Source organism: Panulirus ornatus, chromosome 67 (assembly GCF_036320965.1).
Source record: "Panulirus ornatus isolate Po-2019 chromosome 67, ASM3632096v1, whole genome shotgun sequence".
Classification (NCBI taxonomy): domain Eukaryota; kingdom Metazoa; phylum Arthropoda; class Malacostraca; order Decapoda; family Palinuridae; genus Panulirus; species Panulirus ornatus.
This window is the reverse complement of record NC_092290.1, coordinates 14,895,204-14,919,811: the sequence shown is the minus strand read 5'-3', so window position 1 is coordinate 14,919,811 and position 24,608 is coordinate 14,895,204. Positions and strand designations below refer to the sequence as shown.

At 40.7% G+C, this 24,608-nt stretch overlaps 1 protein-coding gene across 1 annotated transcript in view; it reads right to left on the bottom strand.

Moving 5' to 3' along the window:
• Positions 1-24,608, bottom strand: part of LOC139747131 (ionotropic receptor 21a-like) — a 199,244-nt gene that overhangs the window by 127,644 nt on the left and 46,992 nt on the right. Inside the window, exons 2-3 of the mRNA XM_071659047.1 lie at positions 3,614-3,766; positions 3,054-3,201 (exon numbers count right to left, since the gene is read on the bottom strand). Of these exons, the coding sequence (XP_071515148.1) occupies positions 3,054-3,201; positions 3,614-3,766 (301 nt within the window). The remainder of the gene's footprint in view (positions 1-3,053; positions 3,202-3,613; positions 3,767-24,608) is intronic.

Here is a 24,608-nt window from a genome sequence, read left to right as displayed (position 1 = left end):
TGAATCTTCTATTATTAAATACACAAAGAATTATTATCATTTATTTATTTTGCTTTGTCGCTGTCTCCCTCGTTAGCGAGGTAGCGCAAGGAAACAGAAGAAAGAATGGCCAAACCCACCCACATACACATGTATATACATACACTTCCACACACGCAAATATATATACCTGTACATCTCAACGTATACTCAACGTATACGTATATATAGCCACACAGACGTATACATATATACACATGCACATAATTCGTACTGTCTGCCTTTATTCACTCTCATCGCCACCACGCCACACACGAAAATAACCACCAAATGTGCGCGAGGTAGCGCTGGTAAAAGACGACAAAGGACACTCGTTCAAATTCAGTCTCTAGCTGTCATGTAATAATGCACCGAAACCACAGCTCCCCTCCCAGATCTAGGCCCCACAGAACTTTCCATGATTTACCCCAGACGCTTCACATGCCCTGGTTCAATCCCTTGACAGCACGTCGACCCCGGTATACCACATCGTTCCAATTCACTCTATTCCTTGCCCGCCTTTCACCCTCCTGCATGTTCAGGCCCCGATCACTCAAAATCTTTTTCACTCCATCTTTCCCCCTCCAATTTGGCCTCCCACTTCTACTCGTTCCCTCCACCTCTGACACATATATCCTCTTGGTCAATCTTTCCTCACTCATTCTCTCCATGTGACCAAACCATTTCAGCACACCCTCTTCTGCTTTCTCAACCACACTTTTTATTACCACACATCTCTCTTACCCTATTATTACTTACTCGATCAAACCACCTCGCGCAACATATTGTCGTCAAACATCTCATTTCCAGCACATCCACCTTCCTTCGCACAAGTCTATCCATAGCCCACACCTCACAACCATATAACATTGTTGGAACCACTATTCCTTCAAACATACCCATTTTTGCTTTCCGAGATAATGTTTTCGACTTCCACACATTCTTCAACGCTCCCAGAACTCTCGCCCCCTCCCCCACCCTATGATTCACTTCCGCTTCCATGGTTCCGCTGCCAAATCCATTCCCAAATATCTAAAACACTTCACTTCCTTCAGTTTTTCTCTATTCAAACTTACCTATACATATATATATATATATATATATATATAATATATATATATATATATATATATATATATATATATATATATATATATATATATATATATATATATATATATATATATATAGATATAGATAGATAGATAGATAGATAGATAGATAGATAGATAAACGCCCATCCACGTACTTGTACATATATGCACATACATATACATAGACATAAACATACATACACATGTATGTATCCTTCATCCATTCTCGGCACTACCTCGCCCTGCAGGAAACATCATTGTTACCCACTGATTAAGCGATGTGGCCCCAGGAAAAGAGATAAAAAGGCCAAATTCCTTCACACTTAGTCTGTAGCTGTCATGAGTAATGCACCGAAACCACATCTCCGTATCTATATCCAGTCCTCAGAGACCTGTCCATTGTTTACCCTAGATGTTTCACACACCCTGGTTCAATCCATTTGACAGCACGCTACCCCAGTATACCATATTGTTCCAATTCACTCTATTCCTTGCCCGCCTTTTACACTCCTGTATGTTTAGGCTACGATCGCTCAAAACTTTATTTCACTCAATCCTTCCGCGTCCACTTTGGTCTATCGCTTCACCTTGTTCTCTCCTATTCTAACACATATATCCTTTTTGCCAATCTTTCCTCACTCATTCTCTTCATATGTCCAAACGATTTCAACACACCTTCTTCTGCTCTCTTAACCACACTCTTTTCATTTCCACACATCTCCCTTACCTTTTTATTACTTACTCGATCAAACCACCTCACACTACATATTGTCGCGAAACGTTTCATTTCCAACACACCCACCCTCCTCCGTACAACCATATATATAGCCCATGCTTCGCAACCCTATAACATTGTTGGAACTACTATTCCCTCAAACATACCCATTTTTTCCTCTACGAGATGATGCTCTCTCCTTCCTCACATTTTCATCGCTTCCAGAACCTTTGCCCCCTCTCTAACCCTGTGACTCACTTCCGCTTCCATAGTTCCATTCGCTACTAAGTCAACTCCCAAATATCTATAACACTTCACTTCCTTCTATTTTTCTCTGTTCAAACTTACATACCACTTAATTTGTCCCTCAAACCTTATGAACCTAAAAACCTTACGCTTATTCACATTTGCTCTCAATTTTTCCTTGTATACGCTTTTCCAAACTCAGTCACAAACGTCTGCAGTTTCTCACTGGAATCAGCCACTACAGCTGTATCATCGGTGAACAACAACTGACTCACTTCCCAGGCCCTCTCATCCCCAACAGACTGCATACTCACCCCTCTCTCCAAACTCTTGCATTTACCTCCTTAATCACCCGATCCATAAACAAATCAAACAACCACTAGGAAGTAATTATTCTCCTCTCTTCCTACTCGTACACACGCCATACATCCTTGGTAATTTTTTTCCACTGCTTCTAGCAACTTACCTCCCAGACCATTTACTCTTAAGACCTTCCACAGAGTATCTCTATCAACCTCATCACATGCATTCTCCAATCCATAAATGCTACATACAAATCCATCTTTTTTTCTACGTATTTCTCACATACATTCTTCAAAGCAAACACCTGAAACCATACTGCTCTTCTCTAGTCTGATGGTCTGTACATGACTTCATCTTCTCAGTCAATACCCTCCAATATAATTTCCCAGGAATACTCAACAAGCTTATACCTGTGTAGTTTGAACACTCACCTTTGTCCCCTTTGCCTTTGGACAATGGCACTATGCATGTATTCCGCCAGTCCTCAGGCTCTTCACCATGAGCCATACATACATTGAATATCCTTACTAACCAGTCAACAACTCAGTCACCCCCTTTTTTGATAGATTCCACTGCAATATCATCCAAACTCGCCGCCTATATATCACCTCGTTGAGGTGAAATCAATACTACTGACAATCTTTTAAGATAAAATCTGTTTAATTGCTGTAAGATACCATTTGGTGGCTCCATAAACTTGATAGTGAAGTTGAGGGCATGAGCTACCGCCTTTGCCACGGCAATATCCACACCATAACGTGATAACAGTGATCCATCTGGTGACCAGTGATACAAGACAAACGGCTCAAACATGAACGTTGTAACCTGGGAATATGAGAATAGAAGTTATTTTCTTCGTTTCAGATAAGAACACTCACACTTCGTGCACTGCAAAGTTAGTGATCACACAGTCAGCTGAAATGTGAAGATCTTTTTTGTACTGGGATGGATTCGATGGGATTACTTGCAATTTCCATAACAATGAGTGATGCAAAAACTTATAGATGTCGAAAGACTTCCATATTCATTTGGCTTTAGCTTTAGAATCCATCAAATTACTCCAAAACATTCTCTCTTCTATATTACCCTGATCAGAACCATTTTACCGATATTACTGCTGGTTACAAATCCTCATTGGGTCGTCCTTAATGTACCAGTGGACTTACCCTGACCATGGAATTCCAGAGGTAAGTCAAAATGCCAGTATAGTTCCTGAGTAATATAATAGTCAACCTACCCTAAGAACGGCTCCCTGAAGGTCAGACAGTTTGTCAGGGAAGAGATCTATTTGGTGGGTGAACCTGTGGCGGCGCCAGGTGTTGATGTGCCTCACTCCCTGACCCCAGTACAGCTGGTTCATGTACAGCATCCACTCTCCCTCGGTGCTAGACTGTATGGGAGAACATAAGCTACAGTACAGCTGGTTTATGTACAGCACCCACTCCCCCTCGGTACTAGACTGTGAGGGAGAACATATGCTACATTACAGCTGGTTCATGCACAGCATCCACTCTACATCGGTGCTAGACTGTGGGGGCGAACATAAGCTATAGTACAAATGGTTCATGTACAGCATCCACTCCCCCTTGGTGCTAGACTGTGGGGGCGAACATAAGCTATAGTACAAATGGTTCATGTACAGCATCCACTTCCCCTTGGTACTAGACTGCAAGGGAGAACATAAGCTACAGTACAGCTGATTCATGTACACCACCCACTCCCCATCGGTGCTAGACTGTGGAGGAGACCCTAAGCTACAGCACAGCTGGTTCATGTACAGCATCCACTCTCCCTCGATGCTAGACTGTGAGGGAGAACATAAGCTACGGTACAGCTGGTTCATGTGCAGCACCCACTCCCTCTCTTCCCACCGCCCCGTTTGTGCCAGACTCTGGTGAATCCAATTTGATGCTTTACATCTGGCCTATGTATAGAACCTGCTCAACCTTGGAAATAGGATGGATATTGGATGCTGAAGAAAATAGAATTACTATTATCCACGAGCAATTACAATCTCCACAAGAGGACTCACTATGATTTCGTTGTGGAGGAAGACTAAATGAAACACATCTTCATTGCACACCTACGGGTGAGTTACAAGACGAACTTCACTACAAACTCATCTTTACCACACCCTCAATGCCACTGGCCTTTTATCTAATCATTAGAATCAGAACAAACGTATCTTCACTGCTCCCTTAGGGTTTGGATCAAAAGATAATCTTTGCTACATCAATAGCAGGTCTTAATTCATCTGTTTTGGAGATTAGGACTGAATTGAGAGGTCGATTATTTAGTGCTTGAAATGCTATTTCAATGTATATGTTGCGTCAGAGTTATATTTGTTGAGAGTAGAAAAATCTGGAGCGAGAGGCAGGTTTGAACTTTTTATTTCTACTTGGGATTTGGTAGTTTGGAAAGGAGTGGTTTAGTGAAGTTGTATAGAATTGCATGCCAAGTACGTTAAGTTGGTATCGAAATAGATGCATATTTCTTTCACTGTATGTGTTGAGTGTTTGTGGCTGCCAGGCTGCCAGTGATTCATTTCAGTGTACTGCTTTGTGTGATATGCAGCTCTGTTATATTTTGCTCTTGAGATGGTGGAAGACCAGAAAGGTGTAGATGTGGAAACTGAACGTTTAATCAAAAACGGGTAATATTTCAGAATTTCCAATAGATAACATAATATTCTACAACACAAATGCAAAATACATTCATAAAGATGATGTGCTCAAGATAAGGCAAAGTAAATGCATTTAAGGAAGAAAGCATCACCGCCTTCTAGGATCTTTACAAAGCGATCCGTGTGGATCTGTCATCTCTCGTAGTCCATGCAGGTACAACCAGTCCAATACATACCGAAGACAACTGAGGTTGTAGACGCAAAGGTCTTCTTGTCAGAGAAAATCACTGTCCCAAGATGTAAGATAATTGTTTACATGCTGCCGAGCAAACTGGAATCTTACCTCAAGATGTCGTTCCTTGACTTTCTGTTAAGTCTTGAGTAACCTTCTTACAATGTTTACCTGGACACCCAGAAGTAGTCTGAACGGCAATTCACTGGTTATTGTGGCATGAGAAGCGTGGGAGGTGGGCGGATTAGAAAGAGTAGTGAGTGGTGGGATGAAGAAGTAAGATTATTAGTACAAGAGAAGAGAGAAGCATTTGGACGATTTTTGCAGGGAAATAATGCAAATGTGTGAGAGATATATAAAAGAAAAAGGCAGGAGGTCAAGAGAAAGGTGCAAGAGGGCAAATGAGAGTTGGGGTTAGAGATTATCATAAAATTTTAGGGAGAATAAAAAGATGTTTGGAAGGAGGTAAATAAAGTGCGTAAGATCAGGGAACAAATGGGAACATCAGTGAAGGGGCTAACAGGGAGGTGATAACAAGTAGTGGTGATGTGAGAAGGAGATGGAGTGAGTATTTGGAAGGTTTGTTGAATGTGCTTGATGATAGATGGCAGATTTAGGGTGTTTTGGTCGAGGTGGTGTGCAAAGTGAGAGGGATAGGGAAAATGATTTTAGTAAACAGAGAAGAGGTAGTAAAAGCTTTGCGGAACTTGAAAGCCGGCAAGGCAGCGGGTTTGGATGGTATCGCAATGGAATTTAATGAAAAAGTGGGTGACTGTATTGTTGACTGGTTGGTAAGGTTATTTCATGTATGTATGACTCATGGTGAGGTGCCCGAGGACTGGCGATATGCTTGCATAGTGCCATTGTACAAAGGCAAAGGGGATAAGAATGAGTACTCAAATCACAAAGGTATAAGTTTGTTGAGTATTCCTGGGAAATTCTATGGGAGGGTATTGATTGAGAGGGTGAAGGCATGTACAGAGCATCAGACTGGGGAAGAACAGTGTGATTTCAGAAGTGGTAGAGGATGTGTGGATCAGGTGTTTGTTTTCAAAAATGTATGTGAGAAATACTTAGAAAAGCAAATGGATTTGTATGTAGCATTTGTGGATATGGAGAAGGAATTTGATAGAGTTGCTAGAGATGCTCTGTGGAAGGTATTAAGAATATACGGCGTGGATGTGAGGATGTAAGGCATGCGTACGTGTAGGAAGTGATTGGCTCTCAGTGAATGTTGGTTTGCGGCTGGGGTGTGTGATGTCTCCATGGTTGTTTAATTTGATTATGGATGGGGCTGTTAGGGAGATGAATGCAAGAGTTTTGGAAAGAGGGGCAAGTATGCAGTCTGTTGTGGATGAGAGAGCTCGGGAAGTGAGTGAGTTGTTGTTCGTTCATGATACAGCGCTGTTAGCTGATTCGGGTGGGAAACAGCAGAAGCTACTGACTGAGTTTGGCAAAGCGTGTGAAAGAAGAAAGATGAGAATAAATGTGAATTAGAGCAAGGTTGTTAGGTACAGTAGGGTTGAGGGACAATTTAATTGGGAGGTAAATTTGAATGGATAAAAACTGAAGGAAGTGAAGTACTTTAGATATCTAGGAGTGGATTTGGCAGAGGATGGAACCATGGAAGCGGAAGTGAATCATAGGGTGGGGGAGGAGGCGAAAGTTCTGGTGGGGTTGAAAAAAAAATAATATATATATATATATATATATATATATATATATATATATATATATATATATATATATATATATATATATATATATATATATATACATATATACATATGTATATATATATATATATATATATATATATATATATATATATATATATATATATATATATATATATATATATATATATATATATATATATATATATATATATATATATATATATATTGAGATTTATCGGTATGAATATGTGCTGTGTGTGGACGTGTATGTATATACATGTGTATGTGGGTGGGTAAGGCATTCTTTCGTCTGTTTCCTTGCGCTACCTCGCTAACGCGGGAGACAGCGACAAAGTATAGTATATAAATAAATGATTATATATATATATATATATATATATATATATATATATATATATATTATTTTTTTTTTTATTATACTTTGTCGCTGTCTCCCGCGTTTGCGAGGTAGCGCAAGGAAACAGACGAAAGAAATGGCCCAACCCCCCCCCATACACATGTATATACATACGTCCACACACGCAAATATACATACCTACACAGCTTTCCAAGGTTTACCCCAGACGCTTCACATGCCTTGATTCAATCCACTGACAGCACGTCAACCCCGGTATACCACATCGCTCCAATTCACTCTATTCCTTGCCCTCCTTTCACCCTCCTGCATATTCAGGCCCCGATCACACAAAATCTTTTTCACTTTTCACTTTTTCCACCTCCAATTTGGTCTCCCTCTTCTCCTCGTTCCCTCAACCTCCGACACATATATCCTCTTGGTCAATATTTCCTCACTCATTCTCTCCATGTGCCCAAACCACTTCAAAATACCCTCTTCTGCTCTCTCAACCACGCTCTTTTTATTTCCACACATCTCTCTTACCCTTACGTTACTCACTCGATCAAACCACCTCACATCACACATTGTCCTCAAACATCTCATTTCCAGCACATCCATCCTCCTGCGCACAACTCTATCCATAGCCCACGCCTCGCAACCATACGACATTGTTGGAACCACTATTCCTTCAAACATACCCATTTTTGCTTTCCGAGATAATGTTCTCGACTTCCACACATTCTTCAAGGCCCCCAGAATTTTCGCCCCCTCCCCCACCCATTGATCCACTTCCGCTTCCATGGTTCCATCCGCTGCCAGATCCACTCCCAGATATCTAAAACACTTCATTTCCTCCAGTTTTTCTCCATTCAAACTCACCTCCGAATTGACTTGACCCTCAACCCTATATATATATATATATATATATATATATATATATATATATATATATATATATATATATATATATATATATATATATATATATATATATATATATATATATATATATATATATATATATATATATATATATATATATATATATATATATATATATATATATATATATATATATATATATATATATATATATATATATATATATATATATATGTATATATATATATATATATATATATATATATATATATATATATATATATATATATATACATATATATTTTTTTTTTTTGCTTTGTCGCTGTCTCCCGCGTTTGCTAGGTAGCGCAAAGAAACAGACGAAAGAAATGGCCCAACCCGCCCACATACACATTTATATACATACGTCCACGCACGCAAATATACATACCTACACAGCTTTCCATGGTTTACCCCAGACGCTTCACATGCCTTGATTCAATTCACTGACAGCACGTCAACCCCGGTATACCACATCGCTTCAATTCACTCTATTCCTTGCCCTCCTTTCACCCTCCTGCATGTTCAGGCCCCGATCACACAAAATCTTTTTCACTCCATCTTTCCACCTCCAATTTGGTCTCCATCTCCTCGTTCCCTCCACCTCCGACACATATATCCTCTTGGTCAATCTTTCCTCACTCATTCTCTCCATGTGCCCAAACCATTTCAAAACACCCTCTTCTGCTCTCTCAACCACGCTCTTTTTATTTCCACATATCTCTCTTACACTTACGTTACTTACTCCATCAAACCACCTCACACCACACATTGTCCTCAAACATCTCACTTCCAGCACATCCATCCTCCTGCGCACTACTCTATCCATAGCCCACGCCTCGCAACCATACAACATTGTTGGAACCACTATTCCTTCAAACATACCCATTTCTGCTTTACGAGATAATGTTCTCGACTTCCACACATTCTTCAAGGCTCCCACAATTTTCGCCCCTTCCCCCATCCTATGATCCACTTCCGCTTCCATGGTTACATCCGCTGCCAGATCTACTCCCAGATATCTAAAAAACTTCACTTCCTCCAGTTTTTCTCCATTCAAACTCACCTCCCAATTGACTTGACCCTCAACCCTACTGTACCTAATAACCTTGCTCTGATTCACATTTACTCTTAACTTTCTTCATCCCCAACAGACTTCATACTTGCCCCTCTTTTCAAAACTCTTGCATTCACCTCCCTAACAACCCCATCCATAAACAAATTAAACAACCATGGAGTAATCACACACCCCTGCCGCAAACCTACATTCACTGAGAACCAATCACTTTCCTCTCTTCCTACACGTACACATGCCTTACATCGTCGATAAAAAATTTTCACTGCTTCTAACAACTTGCCTCCCACACCATATATTCTTAATACCTTCCACAGAGCATCTCTATCAACTCTATCATATGCCTTCTCCAGATCCATAAATGCTACATACAAATCCATATGCTTTTCTAAGTATTTCTCACATACATTCTTCAAAGCAAACACCTGATCCACACATCCTCTACCACTTCTGAAACCACACTGCTCTTCACCAATCGGATGCTCTGTACATGCCTTCACCCTCTCAATCAATACCCTCCCATATAATTTACCAGGAATACTCAACAAACTTATACCTCTGTAATTTGAGCACTCACTCTTATCCCCTTTGCCTTTGTACAATGGCACTATGCACGCATTCCGCCAATCCTCAGGCACCTAACCATGAGTCATACATACATTAAATAACCTTACCAACCAGTCAACAACACAGTCACCCCCTTTTTTAATAAATTCCACTGCAATACCATCCAAACCTGCTGCCTTGCCGGCTTTCATCTTCCGCAAAGCTTTTACTACCTCTTCTCTGTCTACCAAATGATTTTCCCTAACCCTCTCACTTTGCACACCACCACGACCAAAACACCCTATATCTGCCACTCTATCATCAAACACATTCAACAAACCTTTGAAGAATGTATGTGAGAAATACTTAGAAAAGGAAATGGATTTGTATGTAGCATTTATGGATCAGGAGAAGGCATATGATAGAGTTGATAGAGATGCTTTGTGGAAGGTATTAAGAATATATGGTGTGGGAGGCAAGTTGTTAGAAGCAGTGAAAAGTATTTATCGAGGATGTAAGGCATACTGGAGGAAGTAAAGTGTTTTAGATATCTGGGAGTGGATCTGGCAGCAGATGGAACCATGGAAGCGGAAGTGGATCATAGGATGGGGGAGGGGGCGAAAATTCTGGGAGCCTTGAAGAATGTTTGGAAGTCGAGAACATTATCTCGGAAAGCAAAAATGGGTATGTTTGAAGGAATAGTGGTTCCAACAATGTTGTATGGTTGCGAGGCGTGGGCTATGGATAGAGTGGTGCGCAGGAGGATGGATGTGCTGGAAATGAGATGTTTGAGGACAATGTGTGGTGTGAGGTGGTTTGATCGAGTAAGTAACGTAAGGGTAAGAGAGATGTGTGGAAATAAAAAGTGCGTGGTTGAGAGAGCAGGAGACGGGTGTTTTGAAATGGTTTGGGCACATGGAGAGAATGAGTGAGGAAAGATTGACCAAGAGGATATATGTGTCGGAGGTGGAGGGAACGAGGTGAAGAGGGAGACCAAATTGGAGGTGGAAAGATGGAGTGAAAAAGATTATGTGTGATCGGGGCCTGAACATGCACGAGGGTGAAAGGAGGCCAAGGAATAGAGTGAATTGGATCGATGTGGTATACCGGGGTTGACGTGCTGTCAGTGGATTGAATCAGGGCATGTGAAGCGTCTGGGGTAAACCATGGAAAGCTGTGTAGGTATGTATATTTGCGTGTGTGGACGTATGTATATACATGTGTATGGGGGTGGGTTGGGCCATTTCTTTCGTCTGTTTCCTTGCGCTACCTCGCAAACGCGGGAGACAGCGACAAAGCAAAAAGAAAAAAAAAATGTAAGGCATGTGTACGTGTAGGAAGAGAGGAAAGTTATTGGTTCTCAGTGAATGTAGGTTTGCGGCAGGGGTGTGTGATGTCTCCATGGTTGTTTAATTTGTTTATGGATGGGGTTGTTAGGGAGGTAAATGCAAGAGTTTTCGAAAGAGGGGCAAGTATGAAGTCTGTTGGGATGAGAGAGCTTGGGAAGTGAGTCAGTTGTTGTTCGCTGATGATACAGCGCTGGTGGCTGATTCATGTGAGAAACTGCAGAAGCTGGTGACTGAGTTTGGTAAAGTGTGTGTAAGAAGAAAGTTAAGAGTAAATGTGAATAAGAGCAAGGTTATTAGGTACAGTAGGGTTGAGGGTCAAGTCAATTGGGAGGTGAGTTTGAATGGAGAAAAACTGGAGGAAGTGAAGTGTTTTAGATATCTGGGAGTGGATCTGGCAGCTGATGGAACCATGGAAGCGGAAGTGGATCATAGGGTGGGGGAGGGGGCGAAAATTCTGGGAGCCTTGAAGAATGTGTGGAAGTCGAGAACATTATCTCGGAAAGCAAAAATGGGTATGTTTGAAGGAATAGTGGTTCCAACAATGTTGTATGGTTGCGAGGCGTGGCTATGGATAGAGTTGTGCGCAGGAGGATGGATGTGCTGGAAATGAGATGTTTGAGGACAATGTGTGGTGTGAGGTGGTTTGATCGGATAAGTAACGTAAGGGTAAGAGAGATGTGTGGAAATAAAAAGAGCGTGGTTGAGAGAGCAGAAGAGGGTGTTTTGAAGTGGTTTGGGCACATGGAGAGGATGAGTGAGGAAAGATTGACCAAGAGGATATATGTGTCGGAGGTGGAGGGAGCAAGGAGAAGAGGGAGAACAAATTGGAGGTGGAAAGATGGAGTGAAAAAGATTTTGTGTGATCGGGGCCTGAACATGCAGGAGGGTGAAAGGAGGGCAAGGAATAGAGTGAATTGGAGCGATGTAGTATACCGGGGTTGACGTGTTGTCAGTGGATTGAATCAAGGCATGTGAAGCGTCTGGGGTAAACCATGGAAAGCTGTGTAGGTATGTATATTTGCGTGTGTGGACGTATGTATATACATGTGTATGGGGGGGGGGTTGGGTCATTTCTTTCGTCTGTTTGCTTGCGCTACCTCGCAAACGCGGGAGACAGCGACAAAGTATAAAAAAAAAAAAAGAAAAAAAAGAAATATATATATATATATATATATATATATATATATATATATATATATATATATATATATATATATATATATATATATATATATACATATATATATATATATATATATATATATATATATATATATATATATATATATATATATATATATATATATATATATATATATATATATATATAGGTTTGGATGGTATTGCAGTGGAATTTATTAAAAAAGGGGGTGACTGTATTATTGACTAGTTGGTAAGGTTATTTAATGTATGTATGACTCATGGTGAGGTGCCTGATGATGTACAAAGGCAAAGGGGATAACAGTGAGTGCTCAAATTACAGAGGTATAAGTTTGTTGAGTATTCCTGGTAAGTTATATGGGAGGGTATTGATTGAGACGGTGAAGGCATATACAGAGCATCAGATTAGGGAAGAGCAGTGTGGTTTCAGAAGTGGTAGAGGATGTGTGGATCAGGTGTTTGCTTTGAAGAATGTATGTGAGAAATATTTAGAAAAGCAAATATATTTGCATGTAGCATTTATGGATCTGGAGAAGTCATATGATAGAGTTGATTGAGATGCTCCGTGGAAGGTATTAAGAATATATGGTGTGGGAGACAAGTTGTTAGAAGCAGTGAAAAGTTTTTACCGAGTATATAAGGCATGTGTACGTGTAGGAAGAGAGGAAAGTTATTGGTTCTCAGTGAATGTGGGTTTGCGGCAGGGGTGTGTGATGTCTCCATGGTTGTTTAATTTGTTTATGGATGGGGTTGTTAGGGAGGTGAATGCAAGAGTTTTGGAAAGAGGGGCAAGTATGAAGTCTGTTGTGGATGAGAGAGCTTGGGAAGTGAGTCAGTTGTTGTTCGCTGATGATACAGCGCTGGTGGCTGATTCATGTGAGAAACTGCAGAAGCTGGTGACTGAGTTTGGTAAAGTGTGTGAAAGAAGAAAGTTAAGAGTAAATGTGAATAAGAGCAAGGTTATTAGGTACAGTAGGATTGAAGGTCAGTTTGAATGGAGAAAAACTGGAGGAAGTAAAGTGTTTTAGATATCTGGGAGTGGATCTGGCAGCGGATGGAACCATTGAACCGGAAGTGGATCATAGGTTGGGGGAGGGGGCGATAGTTCTGGGAGCCTTGAAGAATGTGTGGAAGTCGAGAACATTATCTCGGAAAGCAAAAATGGGTATGTTTGAAGGAATATTGGTTCCAAGAATGTTGTATAGTTGCGAGGCGTGGGCTATGGATAGAGTTATGCGCAGGAGGATGGATATGCTGGAAATGATATGTCTGAGGACAATTTGTGGTGTGAGGTGGTTTGATCGAGTAAGAAACGTAAGGGTAAGAGAGATGTGTGGAAATAAAAAGAGCGTGGTTGAGAGAGCAGAAGAGGGTGTTTTGAAATGTTTTGGGCACATGGAGAGAAGGAGTTAAGAAAGATTGACGAAGAGGATATATGTGTCGGAGGTGGAGGGAACGAGGAGAAGTGGGAGACCAAATTGGAGGTGGAAAGATGTTGTGAAAAAGATTTTGTGTGATCGGGGCCTGAACATGCAGGAGGGTGAATGGAGGGCAAGGAATAGAGTGAATTGGATCGATGTGGTATACCGGGGTTGACGTGTTGTCAGTTGATTGAATCAGGGCATGTGAAGCGTCTGGGGTAAACCATGGAAAGCTGTGTAGATACGTATATTTGCGTGTGTGGACGTATGTATATATATGTGAATGGGGGTGGGTTCGGCCATTTCTTTCGTGTGTTTCCTTGCGCTACCTTGGAAACGCGGGAAACAGCGACAAAGCAAAAAAAAAAGAAAAAAAGAAAAAAAAAAAAAAATATATATATATATATATATATATATATATATATATATATATATATATATATATATATATATTTTCTTTCTTTCAAACTATTCGCCATTTCCTGCATTAGCGAGGTAGCATTAAGAACAGAGGACTGGGCCTCTGAGGGAATACCCTCACCTGGCCCAATTCTCTGTTCCTTCTTTTGGAAAATTGAAAAAAAAAACCGAGAGGGGAGGATTTCCAGCCCCCCGCTCCCTCCCCTTTTAGTCGCCTTCTACGACACGCAGGGAATACGTGGGAAGTATTCTTAATCCCCTATCCCCAAGGAAGATATATATATATATATATATATATATATATATATATATATATATATATATATATATATATATATATATATATATATATATATATATATATATATATATATATATATATATATATATATATATATATATATATATATATATATATATATATATATATATATATATATATATATATATATATATATATATATATATATATTTTTTTTTTTTAATTTTACAAAAGAAGGAACAGAGAAGGGGCCTGGTGAGGATATTCCCTCAAAGGCCCAGTCCTCTGTTCTTAACGCTACCTCAATGACTCGGGAAATGGCGAACAATTTGAAAAAAAGAAAAAAAAAAGATATATATATATATATATATATATATATATATATATATATATATATATATATATATATATATATATCTTTTGGAAAGAGGGCTAAGTATGAAGTCTGTTAGGGATGAAAGAGCTTGGGAAGTGAGTCACTTGTTATTCGCTGATGATACAGTGCTGGTGGCTGATTCATGTGAGAAACTGCAGAAGCTGGTGACTGAGTTTGGTAAAGTGTGTGAAAGAAGAAAGTTAAGAGTAAATGTGAATAAGAGAATGGTTATTAGGTACAGTAGGGTTGAGGGTCAAGTCAACTAGGAGGTAAGTTTGAATGGAGAAAAACTGGAGGAAGTAAATTGTTTTAGATATCTGGGAGTGAATCTGGCAGCGGATGGAACCATGGAAGCGGAAGTGGATCATAGGGTAGGGGAGGGGGCGAAAATTCTGGGAGCCTTGAAGAATGTGTAGAAGTCGAGAACATTATCTCGGAAAGCAAAAATGGGTATTTTTGAAGGAATAGTGGTTCCAACAATGTTGTATGGTTGCAAGGCGTGGGCTATGGATAGAGTTGTGCGCATGAGGATGGATGTGCTGGAAATGAGATGTTTGTGGACAATGTGTGGTGTGAGGTGGTTTGATCGGTTAAGTAACGTAAGGGTAAGAGAGATGTGTGGAAATAAAAAGAGCGTGGTTGAGAGAGCAGAAGAGGGTGTTTTGAAATGGTTCGGTCACATGGAGAGAATGAGTGAGGATAGATTGACCAAGAGGATATATGTGTCGGAGGTGGAGGGAACGAGGAGAAGTGGGAGACCAAATTGGAGGTGGAAAGATGTAGTGAAAAAGATTTTGTGTGATCGGGGCCTGAACATGCAGGAGGGTGAACGGAGGGCAAGGAATAGAGTGAATTGGATCGATGTGGTATACCGGGGTTGACGTGCTATCAGTGGATTGAATCAGGGCATGTGAAGCGTCTGGGGTAAACCATGGAAAGCTGTATAGGTATGTATATTTGCGTGTGTGGACGTATGTATATACATGTATATAGGGGTGGGTTGGGCCATTTCTTTCGTCTGTTTCCTTGCGCTACCACAGAAACGCGGGAGACAGCGGAAAAAGAAAATATATATATATATATATATACACATATATATATATATATATATATATATATATATATATATATATATATATATATATATATATATATATATATATATATATATATATATATATATATGTATATATATATATATATATATATATATATTTCTTTTTTTTTTTCATACTATTTTCCATTTCCCGCGACGGCGAGGTAGCGTTAAGAACAAAAGACTGGACGTTTGAGAGAATATCCTACAAAAATTGAGAGGGAAGGATTTCCAGCCCCCCACTCCCTTTCCTTTTAGTCGCCTTCTACGACTATATATACATATATATATATATATATATATATATATATATATATATATATATATATATATATATATATATATATATATATATATATTTTCTTTTTTTATACTTTTTCGCTGTCTTCCGCGTGTTCGAGGTAGCGTAAGGAAACAGACGAAAGAATTGGCCCAACCCCCCCCATACACATGTATATACATGCGTCCACACACGCAAATATACATACCTACACAGCTTTCCATGGTTTAACCCAGACGCTTCACATGCCTTGATTCAATCCACTGACAGCACGTCAACCCCGGTATACCACATCGCTCCAATTCACTCTATTCCTTGCCCTCCTTTCACCCTCCTGCATGTTCAGGCCCCGATCACACAAAATCTTTTTCACTCCATCTTTCCAACTCCAATTTGGTCTCCCTCTTCTCCTTGCTCCCTCCACCTCCGACACATATATCCTCTTGGTCAATCTTTCCTCACTCATCCTCTCCATGTGCCCAAACCACTTCAAAACACCCTCTTCTGCTCTCTCAACCACGCTCTTTTTATTTCCACACATCTCTCTTACCCTTACGTTTCTCACTCGATCAAACCAACTCACACCACACATTGTCCTCAAACATCTCATTTCCAGCACATCCATCCTCCTGCGCACAACTCTATCCATAGCCCACGCCTCGCAACCATACAACATTGTTGGAACCACTATTCCTTCAAACATACCCATTTTTGCTTTCCGAGATAATGTTCTCGACTTCCACACATTCTTCAAGGCACCCAGAATTTTCGCCCCCTCCCCCACCCTATGATCCACTTCCGCTTCCATGGTTCTATCCGCTGCCAGATCCACTCCCAGATATCTAAAACACTTCACTTCCTCCAGTTTTTCTCCATTCAAACTCACCTCCCAATTGACTTGACCCTCAACCCTACTGTACCTAATAACCTTGCTCTTATTCACATTTACTCTTAACTTTCTTCTTCCACACACTTTACCAAACTCAGTCACCAGCTTCTGCAGTTTCTCACATGAATCAGCCACCAGAGCTGTATCATCAGCGAACAACAACTGACTCACTTCCCAAGCTCTCTTATCCCCAACAGAATTCATACTTGCCCTTCTTTCCAAAACTCTTGCATTTACCTCCCTAACAGCCCCATCCATAAACAAATTAAACAACCTTGGAGACATCACACACCCCTGCCGCAAACCTACATTCACTGAGAACCAATCACTTTCCTCTCTTCCTACACGTACACATGCCTTACATCCTCGATAAAAACTTTTCACTGCTTCTAACAACTTTCCTCCCACACCATATATTCTTAATACCTTCCACAGAGCATCTCTATCAACTCTATCATATGCCTTCTCCAGATACATAAATGCTACATACAAATCCATTTGCTTTTCTAAGTATTTCTCACATACATTCTTCAAAGCAAACACCTGATCCACACATCCTCTACCACTTCTGAAACCACATTGCTCTTCCCCAATCTGATGCTCTGTACATGCCTTCACCCTCTCAATCAATACCCTCCCATATAATTTACCAGGAATACTCAACAAACTTATACCTCTGTAATTTGAGCACTCACTCTTATCCCCTTTGCCTTTGCACAATGGCACTATGCACGCATTCCGCCAATCCTCAGGCACCTCACCATGAGTCATACATACATTAAATAACCTTACCAACCAGTCAACAATACAGTCACCCCCTTTTTTAATAAATTCCACTGCAATACCATCCAAACTTGCTGTCTTGCCGGCTTTCATCTTCCGCAAAGCTTTCACTACCTCTTCTCTGTTTACCAAATCATTTTCCCTAACCCTCTCACTTTGCACACCACCTCGACCAAAACACCCTATATCTGCCACTCTATCATCAAACACATTCAACAAACCTTCAAAATACTCACTCCATCTCCTTCTCACATCACCACTACTTGTTATCACCTCCCCATTTGTGCCCTTCACTGAAGTTCCCATTTGCTCCCTTGTCTTACGCACTTTATTTAACTCTTTCCAGAACATCTTTTTATTCTCGCTAAAACTTAATGATACTCTCTCACCCCAACTCTCATTTGCACTTTTTTTCACCTCTTGCACCTTTCTCTTGACCTCCTGTCTCTTTCTTTTATACATCTCCCACTCAATTGCATTTTTTCCCTGCAAAAATCGTCCAAATGCCTCTCTCTTCTCTTTCACTAATACTCTTACATCTTCATCCCACCACTCACTACCCACACTCACTACTTTCTAATCAACCCACCTCCCACTCTTCTCATGCCACAAGCATCTTTTGCGCAATCCATCACTGATTCCCTAAATACATCCCAATCCTCCCCCACTCCCCTTGCTTCCATTGTTCTCACCTTTTTCCATTCTGTACTCAGTCTCTCCTGGTACTTCCTCACACAGGTCTGCTTCTCAAGCTCACTTACTCTCACCACCCTCTTCACCCCAACATTCACTCTTCTTTTCTGAAAACCCATACAAATCTTCACCTTAGCCTCCACAAGATAATGATCAGACATCCCTCCAGTTGCACCTCTCAGCACATTAACATCCAAATGTCTCTCTTTCGCACGCCTGTCAATTAACACGTAATCCAATAACGCTCTCTGGCCATCTCTCCTACTTACATAAGTATACTTATGTATATCTCGCTTTTTAAACCAGGTATTCCCAATCATCAGTCCTTTTTCAGCACATAAATCTACAAGCTCTTCACCATTTCCATTTACAACACTGAACACCCCATGTATACCAATTATTCCCTCAACTGCCACATTACTCACCTTTGCATTCAAATCACCCATCACTATAACCCGGTCTCGTGCATCAAAACCACTAACACACTCATTCAGCTGCTCCCAAAGCACTTGCCTCTCTTGATCTTTCCTCTCATGCCCAGGTGCATATGCACCAATAATCACCCACCTCTCTCCATCAACTTTCAGTTTTACCCATATTAATCGAGAATTTACTTTCTTACACTCTATCACATACTCCCACAACTCCTGTTTCAGGAGTATTGCTACTCCTTCCCTTGCTCTTGTCCTCTCACTAACCCCTGACTTTACTCCCCAGACATTCCCAAACCACTCTTCCCCTTTACCCCTTTATATATATATATATATATATATATATATATATATATATATATATATATATATATATATATATATATATATATATATATATATATATACATATATACTTTTTTTTATTTGCTTTGTCGCTGTCTCCCGCGTTTGCGAGGTAGCGCAAGGAAACAGACGAAAGAAATGGCCCAACCTACCCCCATACATATGTACATACATTTACGTCCACACACGCAAATATACATACCCATACATCTCAATGTACACATATATATACACACACAGACACATATATATATACACATGTACACAATTCAAAATGTCTGCCTTTATTCATTCCCATCGCCACCTCGCCACACATGGAGTAACATCCCCCTCCCCCCTCAAACGTGCGATGTAGCGCTAGGAAAAGACAACAAAGGCCCCATTCGTTCGCACTCAGTCTCTAGCTGTCATGTAATAATGCCCGAAAACACAGCTCCCTTTCCACATCCAGGCCCCACAGAACTTTCCATGGTTTACCCCAGACGCTTCACACGCCCTGATTCAATCCATTGAAAGCACGTCGACCCCGGTATACCACATCGTTTCAATTCACTCTATTCCTTGCCCGTCTTTCACCCAACTGCATGTTCAGGCCCCGATCACTCAAAATATTTTTCACTCCATCTTTCCACCTCCAATTTGGTATCCCACTTCCCCTAGTTCCCTACACCTCCGACACTTATATCCTCTTGGTCAATCTTTCCGCACTCATTCTCTCCATGCGCCCAAACCATTTCAAAACACCCTCTTTTGCTCTCTCAACCACGCTCTTTTTATTTCCACACATCTCTCTTACCCTTACATTACCTACTTGATCCAGCCACCTCACACAACATATTGTCCTCAAACATGTCATTTCCAGCACATCCACCTTCCTACGCACAACTCTATCTATAGCCCACGCCTCGCAACCATACAACATTGTTGGAAGCACTATTCCTTCAAACATACCCATTTTTGCTTTCGGAGATAATGTTCTCGACTTCCACACATTCTTCAAGGCTCCCAGGAATGTCGCCCCCTCCCCCACCCTATGATTCACTCCCGCTTCCATGGTTCCATCCGCTGCCAGATCCACTCCCAGATATCTAAAACACTTTACTTCCTCCAGTTTTACTCCATTCAAACTTACCTCCCAATTGACTTGACCCTCAACCCTACTGTACCTAATAACGGAGTACTGTACCTAATGACTGAGTACAAAATGGAAAAAAGTGAGAACAAAGGAAGGTAAGGGGAGTGGGGGAGGAATGGGTTGTATTCAGGGAAGCAGTGATGGCTTGCGCAAAAGATGCTTGTGGCATGAGAAGCGTGGGAGGTGGGTTTTTTAGAAAGGGTAGTGAGTGGTGGGATGAAGAAGTAAGATTATTAGTGAAAGAGAAGAGAGAGGCATTTGGACGATTTTTGCAGGGAAAAAATGCAAACGAGTGGGAGATGTATGAAATAAAGAGGCAGGAGGTCAAGAGAAAGGTGCAAGAGGTTAAAAAGAGGGCAAATGAGAGTTGGGGTGAGAGAGTATCATTAAGTTTTAGCGAGAATAAAAAGATGTTCTGGAAGCAGGTAAATAAAGTGTGTAAGACAAGGGAGCAAATGGGAACTTCAGTAAAGGGGGTAATGGGGAGTTGATAACAAGTAGTGGTGATGTGAGAAGGAAATGGAGTGAGTATTTTGATGGTTTGTTGAATGTGTTTGATGATAGAGTCGCAGATATAGGGTGTTTTGTTTGAGGTGTTGTACAAAGTGAGAGGGTTAGGGAAAATGATTTGGTAAACAGAGAAGAGGTAGTAAAAGCTTTGCGAAAGATGAAAGCCGGCAAGGCAGTAGGTTTGGATGGTATTTTGTGGCAATTATTAAAAAAGGGGATGATTATATTGTTGAGTGGTTGTTAAGGGTATTTAATGTATGTATGATTCATGGTGAGGTGCCTGAGGATTGGCGGAATGCTTGCATAGTACCATTATACAAAGGCAAAGGGGATAAGAGTGAGTGCTCAAATTAGAGAGGTATAAGTTTGTTGAGTATTCCGGGTAAATTATATGCGAGGGTATTGATTGAGAGGGTGAAAGCATTTACAGAGCATCAGATTGGGGAAGGGCAGTGTGGTTTCAGAAGTGGTAGAGGATGTGTGGATTAGGCGTTTGCTTTGAAGAATGTATGTGAGAAATATTTAGAAAAGCAAATGGATTTGTATGTAGCATTATGGATTTGGAGAAGGCATATGACAGAGTTGATAGAGATGCTATGTGGAAGGTACTAAGAATATATGGTGTGGGATTCAAGTTGTTAGAAGCAGTGAAAAGTTTTTATCGAGGATGTAAGGCATGTGTACGTGTAGGAAGAGAGGAAAGTGATTGGTTCTCAGTAAATGTAGGTTTGCGGCAGGGGTGTGGGATGTCTCCATCACATGGAGAGAATGAATGAGGAAAGATTGACCAAGAGGATATATGTGTCAGAGGTGGTTCGAACGAGGAAAACTGGGAGACCAAATTGCAGTGGAAAGATCGGGTGAAAAAGATTTTGTGTTACCGGGACTTGCACATTCAGGAGGGTGAAAGGCGGGCAAGGAATAGAGTGAATTGGATCGATGAGGTATACCGGGGTTGAAGTGCTGTTAGTGGATTGAATCAGGGCATGTGAAGCATCTGGGGTAAACCATGGAAAGCGCTGTGGGGCCTTGATGTGGAAAGGGAACTATGGTTTCGGGCATTATTGCATGTCAGCTAGGGACTGAGTGTGAACGAATGAGGCCTTTGTTGTCTTTTCCTAGCGCTACCTCGCACACATGAGGGGGGAGGGGGATGGTATTCCATGTGTGGCGAGGTGGCGATGGGAATGAATAAAGGCAGACAGTGTGAATTGTGTGCTTGGGTATATATGTATGTGTCTGTGTGTGTATATATATGTGTACATTGAGATGTATTGGTATGAATATTTGCGTGTGTGGACGTGTGTGTATATACATGTGTAAGGGGGTGTGTTTGGCCATTTCTTTCGTCTGTTTCCTTGCGCTACCTCGCAAACGCGGGAGACAGCGACAAAGCAAAATAAAAAATAAATAAAATAATATATATATATATATATATTTATATATATATATATATATATATATATATATATATATATATATATATATATATATATATATATATATATATATATATATATATATATATATATATATATATATATATGTATGTGAGAAATACTTAGAAAAGCAAATGGATTTGTATGTAGCATTTATGGATCTGGAGAAGGCATATGATAGAGTTGATAGAGATGCTCTGTGGAAGGTATTAAGAATATATGGTGTGGGAGGCAAGTTGTTAGAAGCAGTGAAAAGTTTTTATCGAGGATGTAAGGCATGTGTACGTGTAGGAAGAGAGGAAAGTGATTGGTTCTCAGTGAATGTAGGTTTGCGGCAGGGGTGTGTGATGTCTCCATGGTTGTTTAATTTGTTTATGGATGGGGTTGTTAGGGAGGTAAATGCAAGAGTCCTGGAAAGAGGGGCAAGTATGAAGTCTGTTGGGGATGAGAGAGCTTGGGAAGTGAGTCAGTTGTTGTTCGCTGATGATACAGCACTGGTGGCTGATTCATGTGAGAAACTGCAGAAGCTGGTGACTGAGTTTGGTAAAGTGTGTGGAAGAAGAAAGTTAAGAGTAAATGTGAATAAGAGCAAGGTTATTAGGTACAGTAGGGTTGAGGGTCAAGTCAATTGGGAGGTGAGTTTGAATGGAGAAAAACTGGAGGAAGTGAAGTGTTTTAGATATCTGGGAGTGGATCTGTCAGCGGATGGAACCATGGAAGCGGAAGTGGATCATAGGGTGGGGGAGGGGGCGAAAATTTTGGGAGCCTTGAAAAATGTGTGGAAGTCGAGAACATTATCTCGGAAAGCAAAAATGGGTATGTTTGAAGGAATAGTGGTTCCAACAATGTTGTATGGTTGCGAGGCGTGGGCTATGGATAGAGTTGTGCGCAGGAGGATGGATGTGCTGGAAATGAGATGTTTGAGGACAATGTGTGGTGTGAGGTGGTTTGATCGAGTAAGTAACGTAAGGGTAAGAGAGATGTGTGGAAATAAAAAGAGCGTGGTTGAGAGAGCCGAAGAGGGTGTTTTGAAATGGTTTGGGCACATGGAGAGAATGAGTGAGGAAAGATTGACCAAGAGGATATATGTGTCGGAGGTGGAGGGAACGAGGAGAAGAGGGAGACCAAATTGGAGGTGGAAAGATGGAGTGAAAAAGATTTTGTGTGACCGGGGCCTGAACATGCAGGAGGGTAAAAGGAGGGCAAGGAATAGAGTGAATTGGAGCGATGTGGTATACAGGGGTTGACGTGCTGTCAGTGGATTGAATCAAGGCATGTGAAGCGTCTGGGGTAAACCATGGAAAGCTGTGTAGGTATGTATATTTGCGTGTGTGGACGTGTGTATGTACATGTGTATGGGGGGGGGGCCATTTCTTTCGTCTGTTTCCTTGCGCTACCTCGCAAACGCGGGAGACAGCGACAAAGTATAAAAAAAAAAAAAAAAAAAATATATATATATATATATACATTCTTTTTTAATTTATTTCTTTATTTTGCTTTCTCGCTGTCTCCCGCGTTAGCGAAGTAGTGCTAGGAAACATACGAAAGAATGGTTCAACCAACCCACATTCACATGTATATACATACACGTCCACACACGCAAATTTACATACCTCTACATATCAATGTATACATATATATAAACACACAAACATATACATGCATAAACATGTACATAGTTCATACTGTATGCCTTTTTTCATTCCCATCGCCACCCCGCCACACATAAAATAACAACCCCCTCCCCCTGCATATGCGCAAAGCAGCGCTAGGAAATGACAACAAAGGCCACGTTCGTTCACACTCAGTCTCTAGTTGCCATGTAATAATGCACCGAAACCACAGTTCCTTTTCCATATCCAGGCCCCACAGAACTTTTCATGGTTTACCCCAGACGCTTCACATGCACTGTTTCAATCCATTGACAGCAAGTCAACCCCGGTGTACCACATCGTTCCAAATCACTCTATACCTTGCATGCCTTTCCCCCTCCTGCATGTTCAAGCCCGGATCACTTAAAATCTTTTTCACCCCATCTTTCCACCTGCAGTTTGGTCTCCTACTTCTCCTCGTTCCAACCACCTCTGACACATATATCCTCTTGGTCAATCTTTCCTAATTCATTCTCTCCATGTGACCAAACCATTTCAAAACACCCTCTTCTGCTCTCTCAAACACACTCTTTTTATTACCACACATTTCTCTTAC